Below are 26711 nucleotides of genomic sequence, written 5' to 3'. Positions count from 1 at the left end.
GGTGTGTCTGTGTGACCTTCTCCTACACATTCCTACAGATGTCAAGAAGGGAAATACGTATAAGGGAAAATAAGTTTCAAAATCATACTGATAAATCTATTCCTCTCACCTGTGTGTTTGAATTAATTAAATGGGTATTCAGGTATGAATGAGCAAGTTGCTGTTCAAAAACRATAATATTAACTAAGAAATTAATCTCATACTTTCTCAAATATTGACTCCACATCTCCTAAAGCCTTAGAGGGTATTAGGTCTGCAAAATTATGGGAGTCAGAAACTCTGTGTAGGCCTTTCTATAAAATGTGAGCATCTAGCATCAGTTTCACAGAYCCATTCACTGCAAATATGTACCAGATTTTAGCAGTTGCAGCAGGATTGTTTGCTCCATCACTTGGGTAAAATATGAAGAAAAAAAGATGTACTGTATTTTAGATCAACCTGTTTTTCTCTCTGCTCTGTATCCTGTGTACTGTTCTAATAAGAACCATGAGTGTACAGTTCATTTATGSACTGTTTTCCTTTGTGGCATTTAACCCACATTTATTTATTGATYTTTAAGATTAATTTTAGTAAGCAAAGTTTTATAAATCTGGTGATTATACTGACTGGTAAGGAGCTCAGGAAACCACAGGAACTCTTTTTGACTGCTGTAGGATGCTGAAGCATTTTTTATTTAAAGTGAATGTGGTCTTAACAGCCTGGAAAATATGATCAAAATCACAGGTCCTCTTCCTGCAATTGGTTTAATGCAGATGGGTCACTGTAACCACACAGAACTCGATTTCTTTCACTAATAATAACAATAATTATAATAGCAGAGTAAACAAGTAAATGCAAGAATTCCCCAGAGGGACAAATATTGGTGATATTTTGTCTCTGACTTACGAAATTCTAAATAAAATTACRTCAGACATCACAATAACATCATCCAGTATTTTATGTAGCAGTAACCTTATTGTGCTACTGTAACACTTTATGCTGTAGTAAATGGTGATAGACTGTAAATCACGATTTAGGTGTTTATTTTTAGTGTGTTAAAAATACCTCATGAGCAAAGTTGTGGGAAACTGAGTATCATACTGCTCGGTATATGTAGAACTGAGCTCCTGCTCTTTGCATCTGCAATTTGTACTCCCTGAGTTGTCACTATCCAAGAGCCTGGTATTCAAAAGAATAATCAAAACATTTAATTTCTTTAAAAATTTTTCTTGCAAGACCACCCCAGGAYTAAGCTTTTTCTTTTTTTCCCTTTCAAATGTTGACTGCAAACGAATGAGATTGGTCRGTGGGTCACTGGTTCTAGGTAGATGATTTTGAAATTTAAGGTATTTTCATGCTTCATGCTWCTGAAACCCAGAATGGATGGGTGGTGGTTGCTGTAGTTGTTTTTGAAATAGCCTTTTCACTGCCTACCAGCTCAGGTTGCCTCCCTCAGTATGGAGGAGAGGTAACAGGTTCTGCTATGTAACTTTATAATCGTAAATTTATCTGTTTTTTTATGAGTAGTGTACTATTTCAAGGAATAGTTRTCTCAGTAACTGTCATTTTTGCCAGGTTGGTGTTTTTAGAGTTTCAGGGAGAGCCAGTGAAGGTTGTAGGGGTGAGACTGGAGCATTAACATGTCTTTGTCCATGCTTACAGCTGTCAGCGTGTTGTTTAATGAGCCCTGGTAACTTCATATTTTGCATTAGGAATTTGAAATTTGGCAGATGGCCTTTGTACTAGTGCTCTGCTGCTGATAATATGCGTAAATGTGACCAAATTATCAATCTCCAGGGCACAGGGAGCAATTTCCATCTGCGCAGCAGAGACGTGGCCGGAGGTCGCCTGACGTCCATGGAAACTGAATATTCTCATTTTGCTGCTCCCAGGGCYGTCTGGGCTGTGTGCATCCTCCCCTGCCCAGGGATCATGTTGTCAGCTGGGATAGGTAGGGATGAGCTGCAGCTTGTGCAAGTGCAGCTCCCAGCTCCCATGGGATGGGACTGTGCTCCCAGGAATGTTTCTGTTGCCGCTTGGCAAGGCTTGAAACCCCACAGAACTGTTTGGCGTGGAAAAGCCCTGCAAGACCATGGAGCCCARCCATCCCCCCTGTACTGCCAAAGCCACCACAGACTCAGGTCCCCATGTGCCACATGCACACATTGAAGAAAGTGTGTAGGAACGGGAAACCTGAGGTGACAKCTGTGAGGAGAAATTTGGAATAGTCTGGGGCACGGTGTGCACAGAATATAAGATGGTGCAGAAAGGGAGAGGGACAAGAGCTAAAAAAGTAAGTAAGATCTGGAATGCTGAGCAAAGAAATTAATTAAGAGATAGGATAGGAACAGTGACAAAAAGCTGAGGAAGGTGAAGTCAGACTTCTTTTTGGTGAGGGACTGGGATGGGCAAGGTAGTACAAAGGAGAGTGGCTTGGCAGTGCCAGAGGGCAGGGATGGATGGGATATTGGGAAGGAATTGCTGGCTGGGAGGGTGGGGAGGCCCTGGCACAGGGTGCCCAGAGCAGCTGTGGCTGCCCCTGGATCCCTGGCAGTGTCCAAGGCCAGGCTGGACATTGGGCTGGGAGCAGCCTGGGACAGTGGAAGGTGGATTGAGCTTTACCATCCCTTCTAACACAAACCATTCCGTGGTTTTGTGATGATAAGGTATGGGTAGGGGGTGTGGCGGTGGTTAAAAGAAATAGCTGAGAAGGAATCAGGTATGGGAGGATGAGGAGATGGGAATGAGCTACAAGGAGGGAAAAGGGGCAGGCTGATGGCTTTTATATAGAACAGAGATCCATGAGAAAGATGTGGTTGGAGAGGTTGGAGGGCTCAAGGTACTACTTGAGATTACTTAACTTGTCCCAGTCCCATGCCTCTTGTCCCAGGGGGACACTCTTTGGGARAGAGCACACGATGGGGTCTGCTCTGCAGTTCCAGCTCCTGCTTTGGTTGGTGAAGCATAGGGATGTGCTCCACGAAGCAGCACCAAAGAGGGTGGGAGGACACATGGGGATTGTTTTATTTGTGGGAGGAGGTTGCCTTGCTATTTCACTCATAAATCAGAGACTAAAAAAAGTAACTTATTAGAAACTTAATCATTTAAATTGATGGGTTTTTGGCCAGAGTAAGTGTATTTTGCCTGAGAGGGAAAAAAAACCCCTAAACCCTTGGGTATAATTTCAGAGCAAATTGAGTGAAATTATTTCTTTTCAATAATCATCAGGAAATATGTCCSTTTATGTATTAGTGGTTTGAATTTACATCATGTGCTATGTCAAAACAAATAGTATTTTATACTACCCATTCTCATGGCTGCATTTTGTTTTTAAAATGTCTGTTAAATTTTCAATAAGCATTTAAAAGTCAGGAAATGAAATGTGCTACCACAACTTATCCYGTTATATTTATAAATTACAGAGAGTAACCATTATTTTGTGATCATGTACTGTATTCTTCAAATAATATGTTTTTCTTCTGGAGAGTTCCAGTGCTGAGCTTGAGATATTTGAGCTTGAGATATTTGCTCCAGATATTTGTCAAAGTGGTTCATTTATTTCTTTAGATAAAATCTTTTCTTGAGAACAGGTATATTCACGTAGTCATAAATTAGCTGTTATTAAGAAATTTTAAGTAAGGCAACAAGGATGACTGTCTACGCTTACTTTAGCATTTTGCATTTGTGAAGTAACCTATGAACTTGYTGTATCTGACCATATGTTTTTGCTTAGCAGCCTTGGGATGATCAAGTTCCCCCCTAGCTGAGTGTCTTCTTGCAGTAAAGTTTGTATGTGTAATTAATTAATTACTTACGCTAACAGCTTTTGAATTTTTCAGTTATCTTTTTCTGTGAAAATACGTGTGGATTTTTCGTTCTTTCAGGCATTTCCAGTTAATCATCCATGTTGTTTGTCCCAACTAGTTGTCCTTGTTTACTGAAACTCTTCGGATGACTTGTTTTCATTTATACCATCACCATTTTGTCTTAAAATAGTACTAGTGACTTGTTATAACCAGAAATTATCCTGGTTTCTGCATCCACTCATCGCCTGCTATTTGTGGAAATCTTTCTTGTAGTGATTTCATGTTCCCCAGCCTTGACCATTCTTCTTTTTAATACATCTCTAGTCTTTCCATCTTCCCCCTATTCTAATTTTTTGTTTCTTTTAGCAAAGGATTTTTACCAGCAGCCACCACACCTGAGCCRGTATCTGGGGATGTTTTGTCACCTGTGCCATGAAATAATATTCTTCCCATTCATAGGCTGCAATCATTGRCTTAATTTTAGCTTCCTTGTGGGAAGTAGGAAGGTGTGGACAAAGAGCTAGGTACGGTTAAGCATGTGGTAATACAGATACTTCTTAAAAAATATTTAAAAATTTATTTCAATGATTTCAGTAATTTATTTCAACACTTTTATTTTGTATCTTCATATTTAGTAAAGAAATACTTCTATATCTCAAACTGCATCAGCCTACCAATTAACATGAATCATAATCAGAATGCTATTTCAAATATCTCTTGTACTGTGAAAGAGCTTCCGGAGGCACAAAACCACAGAATGGTTTGGGTTGGAAGGTACCAAAAAGCTCATCTTGTTCCACCCCTGCCATGGCAGGGACACCTCCCACTGTCCCAGGCTGCTCCCAGCCCCAATGTCCAGCCTGGCCTTGGACAYTGCCAGGGATCCAGGGGCAGCCACAGCTGCTCTGGGCACCCTGTGCCAGGGCCTCCCCACCCTCCCAGCCAGCAATTCCTTCCCAATATCCCATCCATCCCTGCCCTCTGGCACTGCCAAGCCATTCCCTGTGTCCTGTCCCTGCAGYCCTTGTGCCATGTCYCTTTGCAGCTCTTATGACATCTCTCTTCTCTCCCTGAAGTTACACAGAGTGATAGCTTCGTATGCAATAGTCCTAGCTAAATATATTAATGTTTTGACAAAGAGTAACCCCGAATTTGTAAAGAATCTTTTCCGTGTTTTCAGGACAGTTCCTGTGGAGTCATTCTTACCAGTCCTTTAAGGCAGGGTATTGTGTGCATGTGTCTCCTCCATGTAGGTTGGCTGCATTTAAAGAAAAATTGGATTTATTCTCCTTCTGCAATAAACTTGGAAATGGTGGTTAACTTCATTCACCCTGATAGTGGAGGGCAGTGAAAGATGAAATTCCTAATCAGGCTGATGACTTTCTCAAAGTATTAGGGGAAGAGATCTCACCTTTGTCAAGCGGTTGACTTCATCTGTGGATCTGCCCCCTGACCTTCAGTGTGTGTGCTCTTGCTCATCAGTCAGAGCTCCTGTGTGCTGCGTCTTGCCCAGTCCTTGATGTGGTAAAATGGCAAAGTATTGGCAGAAATATTCAGGTGGCTTGAGTAAATGGAGAATTTATAAAGTGTAAAGGGTAAGATCAAAATGAGTATGAGTATGGTGGTGCAGGGCGTAGAAATTAGTGAAGTACCAAATGCAATCATCTTTCTACACTTAGTATGTTTCCACATGACATAACATTAATGAGATCTACTAGGTGATAATGCTGCAGAGGTCTGACTTTTTTTTCTTTCTTTTTCTTTTTCTTGGTTTTTAAAAATTAAGTCACGTTTGTGGCTGGAAACTAATTTTCATGTCTTCAGGAATGTGAGATTCCAGACAGCTTCCTGTGTTCTTATTCAGACTTAAGTGCTGAAGACCCTTGTTCTTTTTTGTTTTTTTTCTTTTGCAGATACTGAAAAATATTACTTGGTATGCCGAGCGTGTCCTAACAGAGATCTCACTTGGGAGTCTTCTGATACTGGTTGTGATAAGAACCATCCAGTACAACATGACACGGACAAGGGTAAGACTTACCTGGAGCACGTGTGAATTCYTAACTTCAGCAGCTCGAATTCAGTTTCAAATAGGGGATGGAATTTTATTCATTTTGTTGCAACCAGTTGCAATCTAATTTGGAGGAGGGAAGAAAACGGATGTATCAGCTGTGTTAGCAAAGTGCTTCTGAACTTCCAACACAATTTCTGTGTTACCATCCAGTTCATTGAGTACAGTTCTCAAAGGACTTTAATTCAGGCATCAAACTCATCTTCAAAAAGAAGAAAATGCTCCTTGATTCATTAGAAGAAATCATAAATATAGGCTGTTTGACTCTCTCAAATGACTTGAAGTTGGGAATTTCAAGTCTATTTATCATTAGTGTTTTTAGGAAGTATGGCAGGGACTGGACCAGAAGACCTTTTCGAGTTTTGGCAAATCAAAACTGCTTTAACTTCAGACCCTAATGGCCTAGATTACTCCTGGGTATTTTTCAAGCATTTGCTTTTTTACCTTCTTTGCAAACACAAAGATAGTGTCATGCACTTCTGAATATTTTCAACAATTGAAGGCACAGAATTTTTTACATTAAACAGTAGCCAAAATATTGAAATATATTTAAAACTGGAAGAAATAATAATTGTGCTTTTATGAAAGGAATGAGAAAAAAATTTGGCATATATTTGTAGTATTTAGAATCTGTTATGGAAAGACTATTTTAGACTTGAATGTTGAAATTAATCCCTTTTGGGTAGGATAAGTGGACAAGTTTCATTCTTTGAAAATCCTTGACTTTGACAGGGCCATCAGTTAAATGCTTATCTGGTCAAATGGTTTCAGGGATGCTGAGGAGGACCAGTGCTCTGAAGTATAATATGCTTGTAATTGTTGGAACTGTGGAATACTGTGAAAGAATTAATAGGGAGGTGCRTTATGAAGTAGAAAGTTTTAGGATAAGACTACAAGAGGCAGAGAGAGGAAAGCAGAGAAGAGAAAAACAACTTTGTGTATTTGTTACAGCTGTGATGCTATTGTAAATGAACACTGACAGACATACCCATATATKTCTGTACACATATGTTCATGCATTTGTATATCACACTCTGAAATCTGTATGGGGTCACTATTTTATAAGCCTTATATTTTAATAACACATGTTTAAACATCAGYAAATATATATGCTTTACATTTCTGCTCTGTGCTTTTAAAACAACTTTACTATTACTTGGTCTTTTGAATGATTCCTGCAAGAGGTGTCAGTGTRTGTCCAACAAGCAGTTTGATATGTTGGTTTTTTTTATCTTTCCTCTTCTTTCTGGCAGGACAAATACCTTCATACAAATTGTCTGGCAGCCTTAGCAAATATGTCAGCACAGTTCCGCTCACTTCATCARTATGCTGCTCAGAGGATCATCAGGTAAATATAATGACACTGCTGGAAAACCATCTTTACTGAAACTCAGGAGTAGAGAAACTTGAATTTTGTATGCCTTAGTAATAACAGCAACTTTCAYTTTACATGCCTTAGTAGATACCAATGAACTAAATAACAGAAATCATAACTGGATAACTAAATAATCCCAGAATAAATCTCACTTGCTCTATATTTGAAYCTGTTTTGAAAGGACAGAAAAAATGCTAGTTTCTCTGTCCGAGAAACTTCTGCCTTTTGATTATCTTAACAGAACAGCACAGTAGCTACTTTCCAAGCAGAAGGTTTTCATGTATTGGTGTGAATTACAAATTCAGTTGTGTATCCAGTTAGTATAAAAATGCACTGAGTGGTAGTTCTCAGGTGCTGTGCAGCATGCATTTTCAACTTATTTCTTGCATATTTGGCAAAAGGTCTGTTTTTTAAATCCGACATAATGTAATGACCATTTTGTGATAAACCCCTGCAAATATGGGCTATGAAGTCTATATCAATGCTTTTCAACTGATAACAATTATTATTCTGTATGGTAATGAAAGTCAGTATCTACTTTGGTTCTAAAACAAGGCCAGAACTCTAAAGAAGTTGGTCCTTCCTATTGTGTTTCTGTGCTGCAGAGCACRTTGTAAAGGCAGGTAACCCTGTGCCAGGCATCCTTCTCATCTTGGCAGCCAGCCCTGCTCCACGCTCCAAGGGAAGCTGGGAAGGTCCTTTTTAATGTGATCTGGAATAAATTGTTACAGAGCTTGTCAGGTACAGACTGCGAGCCAAAAATAATAATTGTGTACCTGTACACTTTGTCAAGGTCTGGGTTAACATGACATACARCTTGTTCTTAAGGATTTCATTCTCTCCAAGACACTTCTCTTTTGAAAATGTTTGGTGGTAAAACTAGGACAGGTTACCAGAATGAATGCATTGTGTTGGTGCCTTTCACCTGCCTTATACTTGCCCTCTTTTCATACCCTTGGCAGAAGTAAAGAGGGTTCAGAGTTTGAAATTGAGCTATTTTCCCCTTCCTTGCCACAGGCATTGTCTTAAGTATTTATTGTCTTCATTTCTCAAACCGTAGACATGAAGTCTGAGTTTTCCAAGCATTTGTAATGTTTGAAATCAGAGATCCTGCTGTGGTGTGAGATACACTTCTCTGATGCTCAAAAACTTGCTCTGGTTCTTACTGTRATACTTTGTTTGCCACTTCAGAGCTTCTTTCTGGGATCCTGGGTTCTGGTTTTGTTGTACTTTATTCTGCTGCTGTCTCTGCAGCCCCAAGTGAGATGTCCTGCTTGGGTTGTATTTGAGGCAGGAAAGAGTTATCTTGCTAGTCTCAGGACCCAAGAGTTTCTCTTTCACTCATTTCATGCAACATTGCATCAAGATCTTTATCATTTGGGAGCTTTATTTTTCATTCTCTCGACACAGGTAGTTGTAACATGATTTTAACATTGCTGCTTGATTTTTAGCTGTGATATTCTTACTGGAGGCAGGCAGACTTGTGCTGCTGCTTGACACTGATGTGTGCAGAAAGAAGGCAAAGGGGTGCATGCTGGAAAACAGAGAAAGGAAATTTTGTCACAGTGGATGATCATTGAGTTGTTGAAGGCCCCGTCTCTGGAGGTGTTTAAAAACCGTGTGKATRTGGCACTTGGGGAGAGGGGTCAGTGGTGGCCTGGGCAGTGCTGGGGGAATGGTTGAACACAATGGTCTTGGTGGGCTTTTCCAACCCTAATGGGAAACCAGCCTAAATTGTTCTATGGTTCTGTTCTATGATTCTGTAAATTAGTCTGAGGCCTCAGTGCATTTGGGGAATTGTTAATCTGGTAAAATGGCAGTCATGGGGTGCCAGCAGGGCTGGAGCTRTATTGCTCTGCCTGGAAATAGTGTAAGGGTTGATAGATTAAAGGTCATACTCATCTACTGAAGAAGCAAAAAAAAAGGCAAGAATTTGTATGTTATATGTACTATGACATTTTTACATAGCCTAGAATATTTCATGCTGTTGCTTTGAAGCTTCTCTCTTGTTGTAGCCAGACACTCCATGTTATTACAGTGGAAATTGTGAAGGAAGTGACTTTAGATKTGAAACAGAACCAGCGAAGTAAGGAGAGTTAACGAAGGAGTATCTTATACTGGAGTTAAAAAACCATACATCTGGACAATAGGCAGAAACGACCACCAAGACTGGAATTTAATTTGTCACTGTGGTCATGATTGCTTATAAATCAAAAGACTCTACTTAAAAAATGCATTAAAATTTGTTGTAAAATGTCCTCTGGGGCTAGGACATGGGCAGGCTGGAAGGAAGAGCCAGTTCCAGGAGCCTGTCTCCTGTTAGACTTCACTGCATTTTCTTCTCAGGAACTTTACAGCTTTGGGTTCCTTGGCAGGTTTAAACATCATAAAGGAGGTATTTTAACCTGATTTCCTCTCAAAATGCACAGATTAGCTATAAAGTTTCGGTTATCAAGAAAAGCAATAAAAATACATGTATTTCTTAAGAAGCTGGCATTTGAGTTATATATAGTCCTTCCTTTTTCTACCTTATGAAGTCTTTTACACCCAATTATTAAATTTATCCAGCAGTGATGGACCGAGCTTTGTTCCGTGATGCCAAAGCAGAATGTGTATATTTATTCTGCTGTTCTGCTTCTACCATCACAGTACAAGCATCTTAATAAAAAAGTGTTTTCTGCACAGAAAAAGCCTAAAAACAATGTAGTGCTTTATATCACATAAAGTATTTCAGACTGTAGGTTCCTAAATTAAGTAGCTCTGAAACACTTAAAATCTGCTTAGCAATACAACTGAATAGACAGTCATAATTTAAACCTCACCAGATGCTCTAATGACTCCTTCCTTAATGTGAGAATTAATTCCATTTCCATGCAGGCTTTTTCCTAATCCTATTCTGAGCAGAGACAGCCAATTGTTTTAATTTCTGAAGACTATTTTCTGTGAAAGAATGAGCTGGGAATATTCAATGTAGTGCACTTAAGAGCTCGGTAAAATACAGCTTCATAATGTGGGGTAATTTGTATCACGTTCCAACGTGATGCACAAAGCATGAAAATTGTCAGATTTGTGGAAATCTATCACAAGCAGCTGCTGGAAGTTAAAAATAGAATTAATAGATGTTTTCTAGTAAGATCCAGGATTCACTTTGTATTGGATGTCCTCTGTTGTAGATTGCTCTGACTTTGAGATCCTTGCCTCCTCTGATCCCTGCATGGGCTGAAGAGTTGAGCTCCATGATCCTTGTGGGTCCCTTCCAGCTCAGAATATTCTGTGATTCTGAGATTCTCTATGCACTGCTACCAAGGGTTTATGTTGAATTACACAGAGCTCTTTTGTCAGTAGAGTACTGACAATGATACTGAACTGCACTGTGGATTTTTAGTATCTTTAACTTATATTTAAATGTACCTGCATAGTAGTGCAGGTATTCAGTTTGTCACTTAATACTGCAAATCAGTTGGCATTAATTCCTTTAACCTTTTTGGAAACAGSTTTCATGATCTTCGGCTTTTCTGCAGCTTGCCTGAGTGCTGTAGTATCTGGAAGACTAGCAGGGTCTTCCCCGGATCATCYGTGTTCTGACAACTCCTCTCCATATCATTCTAATAAAATTAGTGACAAGAAGAGCACTGATCTCTTCASGCAAATGTTTTTCTTACAGCTTCATGTTCTGGAATGTTTGCTGTTTTCTAAGCAGGCATATGCCACTAGAGGTTGCCATGCACCTCACTAATTAGACGTGCACTTTTAACATTAAATTATTTTATGGGGCTGGAAACACCATCCAGGTTTTGTTCTTTTCTACATATCATCACAGCTGCTCATGTGCAGCACCGTGTGAGCCACTAAGACCTTTATTGGTTGTGTTTTTGTTGATTTCTTAGGCAGTCACAKATGTTTCAGTGACATTCAGGGAATGATATGAGGAAAGGGGTTTGTGTCGGTTCTCCTGATGCTTATAGGAGTCAAGTGGAATTAGAGAAGGATGTGTGATTTAAAGGGGTACAGATCAGAGACCTGTGTAACTTGTGCATGCTAAGGAGCCTCACCACAGCCCTGCTGTAYGTGCTCTGAGAGTAAAGCTTGAGASCTGTGTGCCTGCTGTAAAGGTTCTTTTTCTTTTTTTAATTAAGTTGTAAGTAGTGTACTTAAACATTAATGCTTGTAAAGTCTGACTGTATTACTGTGGTTGCTCAGATCTCTCATCTGAGGAGAGGATGAAGGCTTCCATTCCCTTTTCACTCTTCAACAAAGTCTTCATCTTTTTGTAGGGTCAGTTGTGTTTCTTAGGCTACTATGAAAATTGCCATCCTTGATGATATGAGCTGCTGTATTTGAGAAGTTTCAGCTCCCCAACCAAACCATTTATTTACTTTATGGTTTTCTGTGTTAGTAATTTAATTTCTCTGGCATGCTTTCCTCTTATAGGAGTCTGATGGGAGTTTCTTGAGTAAAAGAGAAAGAGTACAGGATGTTACTTCAAATTGTGCATTTTAAGTCCAGTTTATTCTGGACTAAAAATTGTCTGTAATGTGTGAGTTTCTGTAGGAATATTGTTTTACTACTGCAATGTATTTTACAGGATCCCAGAGTTGTTTCAGTAGGAATGGACCTTAAAGCCCATCCCATTCCACCTTCTCTTCCAGGGAGATCTTCCACTATCCCAGGCTGCTCCAAGCCCTGTCCAATGTTTTCTTTACTGTAATTGTAAATGAAATTTTGCCTTATACCGAATACAACCCTGCCCTCTGGCACTGCCAAGCCATTCCCTGTGTCCTGTCCCYGYAGCCCTTGTYCCCAGTCCCTGTSCAGCTCTCCTGRAGCCCCTTTAGGCCCCAAAAGGGGCTCTGAGCTCTCCCTGGAGCCTTCTCYTSTCCAGGTGAGCACCCCCAGCTCTCCCAGCCTGGCTCCAGAGCAGAGGGGCTCCAGCCCTGGCAGCATCTCCGTGGCCTCCTCTGGCCTGGCTGCAGCAGCTCCAGGTCCCTGTGCTGTTGTTGCCCAGGGCTGGGGCAGCTCTGCAGGTGGGGTCTCACCTGAGCGGGGCAGAGGGGCACAATCCCCCCCTCCCCTGCTGCCCACGCTGGGGCTCAGCCCAGGGCTCGGGGGGCTCAGGGCCGGGGCAGGTTCTGCTCTCTGCCACAGCACTCCCAAGTCCTTCTCCTCAGGGCTGCTCTTGATCCATTCTCTGCTCAGAAAAATTTGTGTGAATCACTGTGTTTCAGCAAAGAAGAAACATGTTTATAGGACAGCAAGACCTGTGTKATCTGACCCACATATTAGGGTCCTCTCTAGTCTGAAACTGTTAGTGTTTGAAAGTGATGCAATTAACATTTACCAATTGCTTGATAGTATCTTTTAGCAGTGCCAATAATGAGATGTGATTGCTGGCTCAAAACTCTCTAGGCTGCTCACATAGGAAGAAAAACAAATTTGTCTGCCACACAGCTTTAGACTCTCTCAGTATTCTGGTTTTCCTGCTTTTTTTTCTTTGATGTTCACAGTGTTTTTGGGAAGCTTTTTAACAGAGAACTTCCTTTCATTGGAGAATAATGATAGGAGAGTTGGAGCAGAGAACTAGTGAGATGGAGTTACCAAAATCAAAGGTGCTTCTTAAGGGGAAAAGCTTGGAAGCATAATCCAGGTTTACTGCATGAATGCTTCAAAGTTGTTTCCTTTCCAATTTAATTCTCATTTGGAAACRTGGGTATGAAACAGAAGTGTTTCTTCTCATACAGGAGTTGTGATTTTTAAATTATGAGATTTGAGCTAAGTTGCCATTTGAAATTTCACCTAAGATGTCTAAATTGAGCGAATCAAATTAGGTGAATAGAGTATGCAGCCATTCTGTTAAGATCATCATTCTGACCTCATTCTTGCAGCAGGGTAATGAGGTTAAATTAAAGCAGTTTTTTAGAAAGAAAACTTCCTTAAGCTGTTTCAGATTTAGGAGTTGTAGTCCTTTGGCACTAGGAAATATTACTTCAAAAACTCTGTAATTTCAAGAATGTCAGCTTTCAGTAATCAGAAAGCAAGATAAAACTAGTAAGATGTTCAGCAATCAATCTTCAGCAAAATCACCAACCTATATATTTATTAACACATTTATTAACAATTTATTAACATGAAAACTGGTTCTTTCCTTCTTTATTCTTTCTCGGTTTGTACTGTTGGAACAAGAGTTTTATGTTGCTTAGAGGTGCACAGTTCTGGGGATGGTTTGAAACACACAGGTTTGCATCATACCATGCACACCAGGAGCCTGGGCTTGGGTACGCTGTAATGGCACTGTACGAACGATCAGTACACAAGGGTTTTACAATCTGGATTCAAATCTTCATCTCTTAATTGGGCCATTAAATTAAATCTCAGTTTACTGATCTCTTAATCATAGCGGAGAAGTGTTCACAATGGCAAGCCCTAGAGAAAAGAGACTGCTCCTGCTCCCACGGCAGCAGACATTGAGAGACTTCACAGGTTAAATTATAACATAATAAACGATGAAGCTTCTTGGAATTAGTGCCCTGTGGCCAGCGCTGTTAAATACTGAGCCCTCTAAGCATCAGCTTTGTACTACTCAATAGCAAACCCTCTGAGCATCAGCTTTCCTATTCCTTTTTTAACCAAAAGAAAAGAAGAAAGGAAGGAATTGAAGGTAATGAACAGTTTCACTAAAGCGGTGAAATCTGCCAATAACGTCAAAAATCCTTGGTTTCTGATARTGCAACTCAAGTACATCTAGCCTGAGCTGTTCAAGAATAACAAGTAATTTTTTTGTCCTCTTACGAATCACGTATAGGTTGGGCTAGAAAGAAATYATTTCAATGAAAGTTGTCACAACAATATGACTATTTAATAAATTTTCTGAATGAGATTTTTAACCTCAGTTTTATGTTAATTTTACTGGCAGTGCAGTATGGCCTGAGCCCTGGTCTCCAGTTCCATACATTGGGGGAAACTTTTGGTACAAATGGTGGCTTTTAGTAATTCTTGTCCTGGATTATTTTCATGAAGACATAATGTCACTGAGGTGAACAGGCAAAGAGCATCTTTCTGTGGATACAGCTTCAGCTGATTTATTTAATTTAACCACCTTGCTTGATTTTCTCTTYGCTTTAAAGCAGCAGCAGATGACCTGTTCATCCCAGCAAACTTACTTTGTCATAAAATACTCAAGACTAATGAATTTGTTGCTTTGAAAAATTTGTATTGATTTTTTCGCCATTATTCTCTTGGGTGGCATTTACCATGTGCTGTAAGATACAGGTTTTAGCAATAAATCCTCTTCAGAATGGAAGGCTGCAGAACTGACTGGTTGACTTCACCTGAAAAGTAAGAATTAAAATCCTCAAACACAATTCAGTGCTTCTTAACTGTGACACAGCTTGCAGCATTTTTGTTTAGAGATGAAGATATTTATTGTCTAGCYTAGATATAAAATGGCTCCCCAGTGCCAGAAACAGGGATGGATGGGATATTGGGAAGGAATTGCTGGCTGGGAGGGTGGGGAGGCCCTGGCACAGGRTGCCCAGAGCAGCTGTGGCTGCCCCTGGATCCCTGGCAGTGTCCAAGGCCAGGCTGGACATTGGGGCTGGGAGCAGCCTGGGACAGTGGAATGTGTCCCTGACCATGGCAGGGGTGGAAGGAGATGAGCTTTAAACCCCCTTACAACACAAGCCATTCTATGATTCTATAATACAATGATAGTCCATTTATGAAAAATTGCTTTATAATGAGATTTTTTTTTTAACTGCTGTGCAGTGCAGTATGTTACAAAAGCAGCAATCTCATTTTTATTAAGTGTTCCAAGTAGAGTGAAAACTAATGTCTTCTCGGAAAAAGGTCCTTTCTGATATTCTCATGCTCAGGCTGGGTTTGAAAGAGGACACTGTGGAAATGGCAGATCAAGCAAGTTTGAGCCCCTGAGCCTGAGTTTTGCTTTTCACCTGTGGGGTGCCAGTRTCTGAGGTTGTGTGTGCAGGCAGGACACCTGGGGACACCATTTGAGTTGCCTGGTCAAACATCAGGCACCTTTTTCATTCCTTCCCTGGGCTGTGCACAGGCACAGACTCACTAGTCTGCATGCAATGCTTTCTATACCCTTTATTCTCTGCCCTGTCACTGCTACTCCTCAAACCTACCGAGGGTCTTGAATCCCTGTGGTGCCTTTTATTGGGAGACAGAAGAGATTTRTGAAGATCTCAATAGCTTTAAATAAAAGAAACATATGCTGGCCTTATTAGTAGCTTGTTGACCTAGATTAGCTGTGGGGAAGCTTATAAGCTGATCAGCCATTCCAAAATTGGGAAGTGTCATTGCAATTAGCAGGAAAGGCTGTGACAAAAGGGGAGACAACAATTGTTCAGACAAGGGAAAAGAGAATATTGGTAGCAAATGGGCTCTTGCTGGTATGGCTTAGGGATGTAAACAGAATGAAGTTATTTTTTTAAGAGGAAAGAAGCATCCTTTGTTACTAAGAATTGAATGTAATTGTGGTCAAATGTACTAAAACGCTACTTTAACTATGTCAACAGCAAGAAGAGTACCCCATGTGAGCTCGCCTGTTTTTGCCTGTGTGTAACATATGGAGATGAGGTTTTAGGCTGATATCAGCTGTTTCCAGCATGGAGATATCATTGAACTTGGTTTAAGTCTGGTTGAACCTGCTGGGGATTCTGAATGGGACAAGTAATACCCTCGTCCCCCATCTGGCGTGAGCAGTCGAGTGCCCCACGTGCCATTGGAAGTGTTTGCAGCCCTGGACCCCCARCTCACTGGCATGGAGACTTCCCAGATGGACAACTTGGATCAGTGTTAACCACAGAGGGCCACTGGGGAAACAGTTGCTTCTGTCTGTGTTAGGGTATTCTCACATGGAGCAGAGTGGTTAAATGATCTTATCTTCTGCACTGCAGTTAATRGCCACAGGACACTTTAAAAATGACATTTTGATTGCTGATCTGTCTAAAAACGTTAGTTAGCATCTAAATATGCACCACTCTCAAAGCTCAGCTTTGTACAAGGTAGTTTGCTCTTCCCTCAACCAATTTTTGTGTCTCTGCTGGCTTGTAGGCCACAACCAGCAGGAAAATTCTGTCATTTTTGGGAGGCAAAAAACTACTGCAACTCATTTGTCTTCTGCCATCCAGAGAATTGTGTGRTATTTCAATGTCTTACAAACTACAAGTCACTGCTTGGCAGGCTGTGTGATTCAAATCAGCATAGGACTGAGGTGTGTTGAAGCTTTGATCTGTGTTTCGGGGAATGGAGGGCATCACATGTATCACACAGAGCTGGAGTTAGGAGGCAGAAGGCCCCATTGTGGCATCTTTAATTATTATGAATGGCCCATTCTTCATTACTGTGGCACATAAACTCTTTGGAAGCAGTATCATTTGATATAGTCTTCAAATTGGGGAATTAAACTTTTCTTTTCTTGGTGGAACCWTGAAACTGAAGCTGTGAATCTCTGCTGATAGAGCGGAAGAAATACCTGAGGGAACCCATTGAGAAATAACTATTTTTGCGATATGCTTCCAGTGTTGTTTTACAGATGAATTTGCAGAGTAGACTGAGGTTGTTTTAGTTGTTTTCTGCATGTTTAATGGCTACAGTAAGCAAAAATGAGAAAGCCAGTAGCAAGTATTATTCTGCTAATGCAATTTTGATTTCTTTTGGCTGGAAAAATGGTTSAGGCCACWGAAATGTTTGCTGSRTTGTGACCCASTGTATTGTTTGGGATTTGCWTAGAGTCATAGAATGGTTTGGTTTGGAAGGGACTTAAAGATATATAGATAAGAACCTTAAAACTTTTGYATTATGAAAAGACTGTTTCATACCAATAAGTTGTCCTGCATAAGATTTTTTTCTGACATTTAAAAAACCAAGGGAATTCTAATTGTCTTTTAGAAATTAYTATTTGCCATTCCAATAAAATCCTAGAAACTGCAGTCTTCTCAGCTTGTTTTGAATGGAAYTTATTTATGGGACAGTATTCCTTAACAGAAATAGAGGTGACTCAAGATAATGACTTGCTTGAACCTGTCATTTATCCTCAGTTCCTGGGTATTTGGCTCATTAATGCTTCATTCAGATACAACATGTACTCTTTTTTTTTTAGAAATTTTCTCTTTGGAAAAAACTGCRCACTGTGATCTAAAGAAATGAATGACTAATGAACTTACGAGGATTTATCTGACAAACTGAAATGGTTCTAAGTAAACATTAGTATGGAACAAAAATGTAGCCAAAAATATAGCATTAATTGCATTTTTTTTTTCCTTGTCAAGCTGCTGCCTTTTTCACATTTTAACTGATGTCRTTATATATGCCCAGTATTTTTCCAGTGCAGTAAACTCACATTTCTCTCCAGTTGCAGGAAGTCAGGGTAGGTATGAGCAGCTGCAGGGAGGGAAGCAGAGCTGTGTAATACCCAATTGACCTGTATCAGTGCCCTCCAAATGCCTCCTGAAAAYTTTCTTTTCCACCACACGAGGAAATTTTCAGCTTGTTCAGACCCCACACTCCAGTGAGGATTGTCAAATAGGCTTTCTAATGGATTTGGGGAATGAAATAACAGTTTATGAGSTTTCTGAGTCCCTTAAGTACTCAAACTGAGGTATTTCCCCCCACCACATATTTTTGATGGAGTTTTTGTGGCTCTCACAGATAATATTGCACATTGAATCATCTGACATTTGTAAATGGAGGGTGAAACTATAGGTACAGGCAAGAGAATCAGGATTTAACAACTTTAATGTGCAGCAGGTCTTTATAACCATTGAATGACTCAGCCTTTTTAATGATAATGGCCTTCAGCAAGTTTAGGAAATAACACGCTTTTAGGTAAAGTAAATGCACTTAGTTTTGTAATGAATAAATAAATTGACTATGAAGTTGTGTAGAGACATGCTTCTGTAGCTGGTTTGTGGTGTGCTAGGGTCTGTCTCCAAGTCCCTCAGTTTGCAGGGCTCAGATGGGTGAATGTGGGGTGGGGACAGCGGGGCAGGGGCTCAGACATCACCGMCCTCCCGTGCTGTGCCCTCTCTTGCCGCTGTCTCCCGACAGAGGATTTTGATTTTCCAGGTTCAGGCAGACAGAGATGCAAATGCCTGTGTTAATGAGGGTGTYGTAGCATCCCTGTAATCCTGTGCAGAGCCTGTGAATTATCACAAGTGTCTAGCCAAAGGATAAAAGYACAGGAGGTTTCCAAAACAACATTCCCATAGTAGCATCTCTTAAGCTGCCTGGGATCTGTGCCTTCCAAGTAACCAGTGCCTCTGGGTGATTAAAGCCTTTGCCTTTGTCTGAAACATCAGAACTGAATAGACACTTTCTCCAAGCTCTTTTATATATTTTTTGCTTATGGGTCATCCGTTATTTTTGTCTGCTTTTAATATTCAAGTCCTTTTGTTCTTTTTGATGGAACTTCATCTGTACAGAAGTCATTTGGCCTTTCTGTAGRAGAATCTCATATATTTCTCCTTTTGTTTTCAGTCTATCAGACATCTCCAGAACTGTTTGGTTTTCATTTCCTYGCCCTCCTTCAGTATAAATACTTTTGTGCATAAAGATAATACTCCTCTCATAAGCCTATCGTGTACATTTGGCCAGTACTGTGACAGAGTGCTGCTTCAGGGCATGGGAACTTACATCTGTGACACATTATCACAAATAATCACTTCTTAAGTATTTAAATAATTTTCATCCTTTTCTGTGTTGTTATGGCACCTTTAACCCCRTGGTGACCCCTCACTGCTAAAATGCTGCTTTGCAGTAATGTAATTTAAAATCCTGTCATCACTCTTAAGATGTAAGATATAAATTTAGGGATACTTGTATCTGAACAGAAGGCCTGCAGGAATGAGGTATTTTTAGAAACCTATGAGAATGTTAGTTAGAAGAGGACATTAGGTGGGGATCAAGGAGGAGGGAAAGTGCCAGCAGTGGAAATGGATCAGGTGAGGATTGTTTGAGAACTGACACATCCATGTCTATAAGACCTTGTGGAACCCATCTGAGAGTGCCATGCATGTTGACTTGGGCCGATGCAAGACCACTGTGTTGGATCACATCTGGAAAACTGCATCCAGGTTTTGGGCCTCTAGGCATGGAAGAGGTGTTGCCAGAGTGGAGGGAATTCAGTGGAGGACTACATGGTGGCTAGGAGCTGGTGTGGGAAGATGCACTGAGGGAACTGGGCTTGTTTAGCTTGAAGGAGAGAAGGTTTTGGGGCAGAGCTGTGGCAAGAGGGTCACAGAAAGGGTGAGCAGCATTCCTATGTGCATGAGAAGGCTACTGAGGAGATGCAGCTTTTGGCTCTTTATAGAAAAGGGTATGGCAGAAAGAAGGCAGAGAATGATCAGGAGGTTCCAGGCTGAGGAAGGAAGGCAATTTTTCATGGTCAGGGCAGAATTGGCTCAGCAGCACAGGGAAGTTGTAGAGTCTCTGTCCCTGGAGGGCTTTTGAGACCCAACCAGATAAACCCCTGCTCAGATATGGATTCAGTTTTAACCCTGCTTTGACCAGGAGCATGGACTAGAGAYCCCCTAATGTCTCTTTCATCTCAATTATGACTCTAATATAAGAATAATAATTTTAAAAAATACTTAAATTATATGAAGAATRAGGAATTTCTTAAGCAGTTTAACTGTGCTAACACCATAGTGGCAGAAACTCCACCCAAAAAAGCCCAGAATACCTTTCCAGGARCATGGGCACAGTGATCTTTCATAACATTTAGTACTGAGAAACAAATACATAGATTCCTGCTGTGGTTCATCAGGACCATAGTTCATCTTGTCATGAATGGCAGTATACTAAACAGAAATGAAAAGTTTAATCCAAAATTCTATTTTTGCATGATGTGTATGGTGTATTTTACTGTTGGCAAGAATCACAGTATCCTAGACTAGCCCATGGTATGAAGGGATCTTAAAAATCATCTCATTCCAACCCTCCTGCCGTGGARGTGGAAGGGACAGGGACACCTTCCACTGGACCAGATTGCTCCAAATCCYGTCCAACCTGGCCTTAACGTAGGSAGAGGAATGGTTTGCCTTTCAGCTCTTTATACTGTATGAAATAACTAATTGGCGATATTTCAGGAATAATATAAATCAATTCTCATGAGGTGGATGATCTAGTAAGTTATTGTTACCATGTATTTAGTGTTTGAGTACAGAACGTATTTTAGGTGGGTTTGTCTTTGGGAACAGAGGAGAAGTGACTAATAGGACTTCCTAGAACAAAAGTTATCAAACATGAACAGTAATAAAACATTCGCTGCGTGTCGTGACGTTCTGCCCACGTGTACAGAGGTAGTTTGATGTGTTGACTAACAGGTACTAGTTTAATTAGCTCATACTTTGATTTATTTTTCTTCTAAAGACTTTCATATTGGCTTTCGTGCAGAGTCGTGTTGTAACATAACTGCCTTTTGAAAATAGAGTGATTAAGTCTTCAAGCTGAGGGAAAGATGTTATTTGCTGTGCATTTTTCAAATTCTGCCGCAGAAACAATATGACCTAAATATTTAATCAGGCTTAGCAGAATTGGCTTTTTTTATTGCTGCAGATTAATCTAGTTTCTCTGAGCTAATACACATGGCATGTATGTCTTCAAGACCTTTCTTTTTCTCAATAACGTTAAAGATTTATAGCTCTCATAAAATCTGGCATGCACCAGGAGGAAGATTATGAATTACAATTTCTTATACATTAACACTGGGAATTTTTCTTTTGAATCCCRTGTATGCTGTTTCAACCTAGGTTGTATTTGTAGAGAGGTTAGTGAGCACTGGTTTTATACCACTTTTCTATACCCTGCCCAGTTTGCTTCCTTTCTGTGTGGTTAAGATGTTGGCCTTGTGCTGTTTACATTTTTGCCTTTGATATATTTATTTTAAAATTGCAGTTCATTTCACTAGAGAAAATATCAACTTTCTAGTTTAAACAAGTAAGRATGTAAGTGGCTTTGGATGTTTTGCTTTGAGCTGTTGTCTTGTTCAAATYTTAAATTTTGGATTAAAAATGAATATCAATATATAATGAATTTCAGCACTTCTTATTTTCAAACTCTTATTTTTGCTAGGTATTTAGTCTGTGGCTGTAATCTTATGTACACTTCTTGAATTAATGTGGAATTTGATTTGGAAGTGATATGATCACSTAAACCAAAATAATTGCAATAACCATTTAGGCTTTTGAAATTATCAGAGAAACTTTGGAAGAATCTTTAGCAAAGTCTCATTTATTTGTTGGTTTTGACTATCTGCATGTTTCACACAAAGTACTTGGAGGGCTTCCAGATGTTTGGGGGAATAACTAAAGCTGCAGGAAGCTGTGACATCCTGCTGTGCCCTGGCATCCCAGAGGGAAAACCGCCTGCTGGGATGCAAAAATCCCAGTCAGCCAAGGGAGGGGATTGTCCTGCTTTGCTCAGCGGTGGTGCAGTCTCACTGCAGGCACTGTGTGCAGTTCTGGACACATTGTTTTAGAAGGATGTGAAGGTCCTTGGATGCATCCAGAGAAGGGCAAACCAAGCTGGGAAAAGGGCTGGAAGGAATGTCCTGTGAGGAGTAGCTGAGGAGTCTGGGCCTGTCTGGTTTGGAGAGGATGCTGAGGCATGACCTCATTGCTCCCTGCAGCAGCTTCCTGAGGAGGGGAGTCTCCTCTTCTCCCTGGAATCTAGTGACAGGAGGTGTGGGAATGGTTCAAAACTGTCCATGGGAGGCTTAGAATGGACATTAGGRAGCATGAGAGTGGTCAAACCCTGGAACTGGCTACCTAGAGAGGTCTATCGTGGAAAACCAGAATGATTGGGTTGGAAGGGACCTTAAATCTCATCCCATTCCACCCCCTGCCGTGGGCAGGGACACCTTCCACTGTCCCAGGCTGCTCCAAACCCTGTCCAGTTTGGCCTTGGACACTGCCAGGGATGTGGGCAGCACATCTGCTCTGGAGATCCAGCCTGTGTTTTAAGATGCTTTAACTTGGTCAGCCCTCAACTGGTCAGGAGTTGGACTTGAGAGTCACTGTACATCCCTTCCTRCTGAAAATACTCTATTCTGTTCACATGGAAGCTTCCACCTTCCCTCTGGTTCTGGACATGAAACTTCCTTAGATTTTGAAGTGTGTCTTTGATGCCCTCATTTAACTGGTGTCATCAGAATACTTTTACTGATTGGGGTTGGTCAGGGCCTTTCRAAAGAACACTGTTCTTTGCCTTCATATAAATATAGATACAATGGTTCATTTTTGTATGTATATAAAAATTGCATGTTTCCCCKACATGTATCTGTGTGTCAGGCAGTGAGCAGTGAGTACAGTAGAGGGTTTCACCTTCAGCTTCTGGTTCAGACAAATGTAAAAAGCTCTCAGGCAGAGGATCAGAGCTCCAGGGTCACAGGAGATTGGGATATTTAGGGTGCAAGTATTCTCACAAGAGTCAAATGAAGGAGTTCATCTCTTGATGAGAACAGGCTGTCCTTGCAGGGTGRCAGAGGAAAGGACAGCTCAGAATTTGGGGGGAGTTAAAAACAGGACCAATTATCCCTTTGAGCAAATTTACTTTTGTTCTTTTTCTATAAGGTTGATATGGCTGACTGATGTGGTTTGTTCAGGAGTTTTTTCCTTTTTTTTCTTTTCTCTTCTATTTTCTTCCYTTTTATTTGYCAGCCAATACTACAGCTTCCTCCCTGCCTTCTCATTTTATACCAGCTGCCTGGCAAGATTAGACAGTGCCAGGATCAGGGAAGGAAATATTAATGGATGCCAGAGACATGAGTAGAAAAAATTCTCAAGCAGCAGGTATTTTACAACCTTCTTCACAGATGCCACATTCTCTGTGCTGTCTCTTACAGCCGTGAATTACTTTAAATATATTTTTATTCCAAAATTCACATTATCAATGGTTAGCAAGTGAGTCTTTCTTGTGGTGGTTTTGGTGTTTTGTTCAATTTTTGTCTCTTTCAATTCTCCACCCTCAATATGTGGTAGAGAAAGTGAAAAACAAATTAGAAACCTATAAAAATACCTATGGAAGCAAATCCTTGAAGCCTTGTAAAGACTGAATTTGGTGCTCTTCCTTGATGCCTGTCAGCTTTGAGCATCTTCTTTTATCTTAAAGGTGTTGGGTTCACATTTCCACCCAGCTGATATTCTYGAATCACAGAGGGTCCCAGCTGGTCCAGTGTGAGATGTGGGGGACTACCAGACAGAAAGGATCCTGGCAMTTTGCTCTCCAAAATACTGATGCTGACCTCTGTTGCTTTGGATCTACAAGTTTGGGGGTTCTGTAGCTTTCATAGCCATGGCTGTTAAAGATCAAGAGTGTTAATAACTTGAATTTTAATGAAGCATATGGATCTTTTATTTAATAAATTTACATTTCTCTTGAATGTCACTGTGTATTTTTGTGTAGTGAGAAGGCAAAAGAGGGGTTTCATTATTTTCATTACAAAAAAAAAATAGAGAGCTTATTGTTTGGTATGAACAGTTACGTTTTTTTGTTGGGATAACTGAAGTCCACCATAATTTCCCTGATACAATTTTGTAACAGAGCGCTCTACCTTTTAGCTTTTAGATGTTGACACTGTCATGTTTTCATATTAGAATTCAAAATGTTGTTCAGATGGCTTTTTATATGAGGGGATTACAGTCTTTTGGAGTGGGATTTTATGTGAGCCACAGTTTTATCCTCCAGGTAAACAGAATACTTGAATAGTACACACACACACACACACACACACACACACACACACATCATCAAACAAATAGGATGATTTTTATTTTTTGCAGTAGTGCTTTTCCAAAAATTTCAGCACTACAGTAGTGCTGTAGTTGAAGTTCGCCTTTTCTATAAAGTAAAGGAAATGTGCCCCATAAACCAAGCAGAAAACAAAAATTCCAGTAACATGTGAAAGTAGATGGAAACCTCATTTCTGGTGGATCAAATTAGCCRATTTCAGACTTTTAAGTACTCAGTGAAAATTTGATGTCAATGTCTCTTAATGTGCATGATGTTAAAGGAGCTCTGCTCTTAAGCCTTGATTTTATTCCAGTTTACTGTAGAGGATTTAATAACAGAAATGCTTGGTCTTCAATGTGATGTAAGTTCTGCTGGTCAAAGTGGCTGTGAAAAGCCATGGAGTTGTGGGATTGCACTGCTCTTGGTGTGGGTTTAAAACTTCACAATGAACAAGTTCAGCTTCAAAAATAGGAATGGCCTATGGAGGGCAGTTCTGCTGGCATTGTGTCACCCTGTGTGTCTCCACAGGGCACAGAAACTCTGGGTGATGTTTTGGGGAAACTTCTCTTCTCATCATGCTGTGGCCTCATGCAGTTGGTCAGTTCAGCCTAAATATGGTGATGATGATTAGGGGATCAGGTCTTGTTCTCCTCATCTGTGGAAAACATTGACGAGGTCTAAGACAGTGATATCACTTTCCCTGTGGAGCCAGGCTGGGAGAGCTGGGGGTGCTCACCTGGACAAGAGAAGGCTCCAGGGAGAGCTCAGAGCCCCTTTTGGGGCCTAAAGGGGCTCCAGGAGAGCTGGACAGGGACTGGGGACAAGGGCTGCAGGGACAGGACACAGGGAATGGCTTGGCAGTGGCAGAGGGCAGGGATGGATGGGATATTGGGAAGGAATTGCTGKCTGGGAGGGTGGGGAGGCCCTGGCACAGGGTGCCCAGAGCAGCTGTGGCTGCCCYTGGATCCCTGGCAGTGTCCAAGGCCAGGCTGGACATTGGGGCTGGGAGCAGCCTGGGATAGAGGAGAGTGTCTCCATCCATGGCAGGGTGGGAGTGGATGATCTTGAAGGTTCCTTCCAACTCAAACCATTCTTGGATTCTATAATGGGAGGTCCTTTCAATTTCTCGACAAATCTAACAAGATTGGGAGGCTGGAGGGAGTTTTCTAGAACTAACCTGGTAAATGGTAACAGTGGATTTACTACCATTTAAATCTTCTAAGCATAATAATTCTAACATACACTCTTTTATCTGGTTTTGGAAAAAAGTGGCCTTTCTGGGTCACTGGAAGGGCAGGCTTGTGGATTGAGGGTTTTTCTCAGTATGGGATCCTTTTAATTCTTTATCTTCTCTGTCCCTGGCSTGTGCAGTGACTAGAATAGCCTATGTTGCTGAGAACATGTTGTGGTCAGGAAAGCAGAAAAAGCATGAAAGCTTAGGAAATTGCTTCCTTAAAGCTACTTTCTCTCCTGAAAATTCTTTTATCTGTAAATGAAGTGCCTAAAGGCATTTTGTGTTACTCAACTTCCAGAGCAAAGGTAGGACTGATTTAGCCCAGCAGTGAGTGTTGTTTAAAGCAAARCARTGGGAGATGTTAGTYTTGAYACAATCTTGGGCTYAGAAGCCCCACTGATTGCACGGATYGGCTGTTGGTGGMACTCTTTTCTCTCCTGTTCTTTGCCCAAGATGCACAGATGATTCTGTGTCAGGAAAAAGTGTTTCAGCCACATGTGACTGTGTCACGTCAGGATTTAGAAAGACACTAGCCAGTGAAATGCAGGTGGTTGAGTGTATAACCACTTGGTCAATTTTCCACCTATGAAGCCAGAAACAATGGGGTTTCTTGATTTGGTGAGAATGCTGGAGCCTGGAGTTCAGGTGTTTATTGATTCTTGCCAAAGTCAGCAAAAGAGACCTAATTTCACAAACCTACACTGGAAACCTTCCCAGTTTGGCACTCSATGGGTATGTCTGTCCTGAAGAGCATGTCCTCTGCCTGCAGTGAGGACAGCAGAGCCTGGTAGGACCATCATGAGGTGTCTTTTTTTATCTCATATTAGGCTGCTTAAAGCACTTTCTGGACAACTTAGATCACAGAATCATCGAGGTTGGAAAAGACCTCCAGGATTACCAAGTCCAGCTGTAAGATCACTGAATCACATCATCACACTTGGCACACCCTGGGCTGGGCACCATTATGCAGTGAAGTATTTCCTATATGAACCCTATAATAAAGGGCAGTTGAGATTATATTTGCTATGTGCTTCAGAGTTTACCAGCGMTGCAGCTTGTTGCAGGTGAACTACTCTAATGAATTTATTTACCTTTCCATTATGAGTGGGAAGATACCCTGTATATAGGCATAGGCAATATATCTCCTACTCAGGCACATTCAGGGTTGCTTAATACGAATTCTAAATGTTTTATTACTTGCTTTATTGTTTATGGARGTGACCATAGTTTTTCATGGAAAAGCAGACCAGATCTTAATTGAGTATCTCTGTTATGATTAAGCATCATGTTTGAGGAACTAGAGTTAAATATAGGAGTACTCTACTGTTGAAATCGCAGGCTGCAAGAGCAGTTCACATTGATCAGCAATTCTATGGGGTTTTTTTCCCTTAAAGTCAAGTGCCAGTTTTCATGAAAGGCAGTTAAATTTTGTGAACATTCTCGGTTTTATTTAAGGGTTATCTTTGTAAACCAGGGGCCAGTCTCCTGCATTTATAATTT

General features: G+C 40.7%; 1 protein-coding gene across 6 annotated transcripts in view; it reads left to right on the top strand.

Moving 5' to 3' along the window:
* Positions 1-26711, top strand: part of DYM (dymeclin) — a 208459-nt gene that overhangs the window by 90346 nt on the left and 91402 nt on the right. For all 6 annotated transcript variants that reach the window (XM_057378441.1, XM_057378440.1, XM_057378438.1 and 3 more), the window contains 2 exons: positions 5699-5812; positions 7107-7201. In XM_057378441.1, coding sequence (XP_057234424.1) covers positions 5699-5812; positions 7107-7201 — 209 coding nt within the window. The remainder of the gene's footprint in view (positions 1-5698; positions 5813-7106; positions 7202-26711) is intronic.

This window comes from Malurus melanocephalus, unplaced genomic scaffold (assembly GCF_030028575.1).
Source record: "Malurus melanocephalus ecotype Western Australia unplaced genomic scaffold, MMel_1.1 scaffold_359, whole genome shotgun sequence".
NCBI lineage: Eukaryota > Metazoa > Chordata > Aves > Passeriformes > Maluridae > Malurus > Malurus melanocephalus.
Note: the sequence above shows the minus strand (reverse complement) of the source record. Positions and strands in the feature narration are given on the sequence as shown.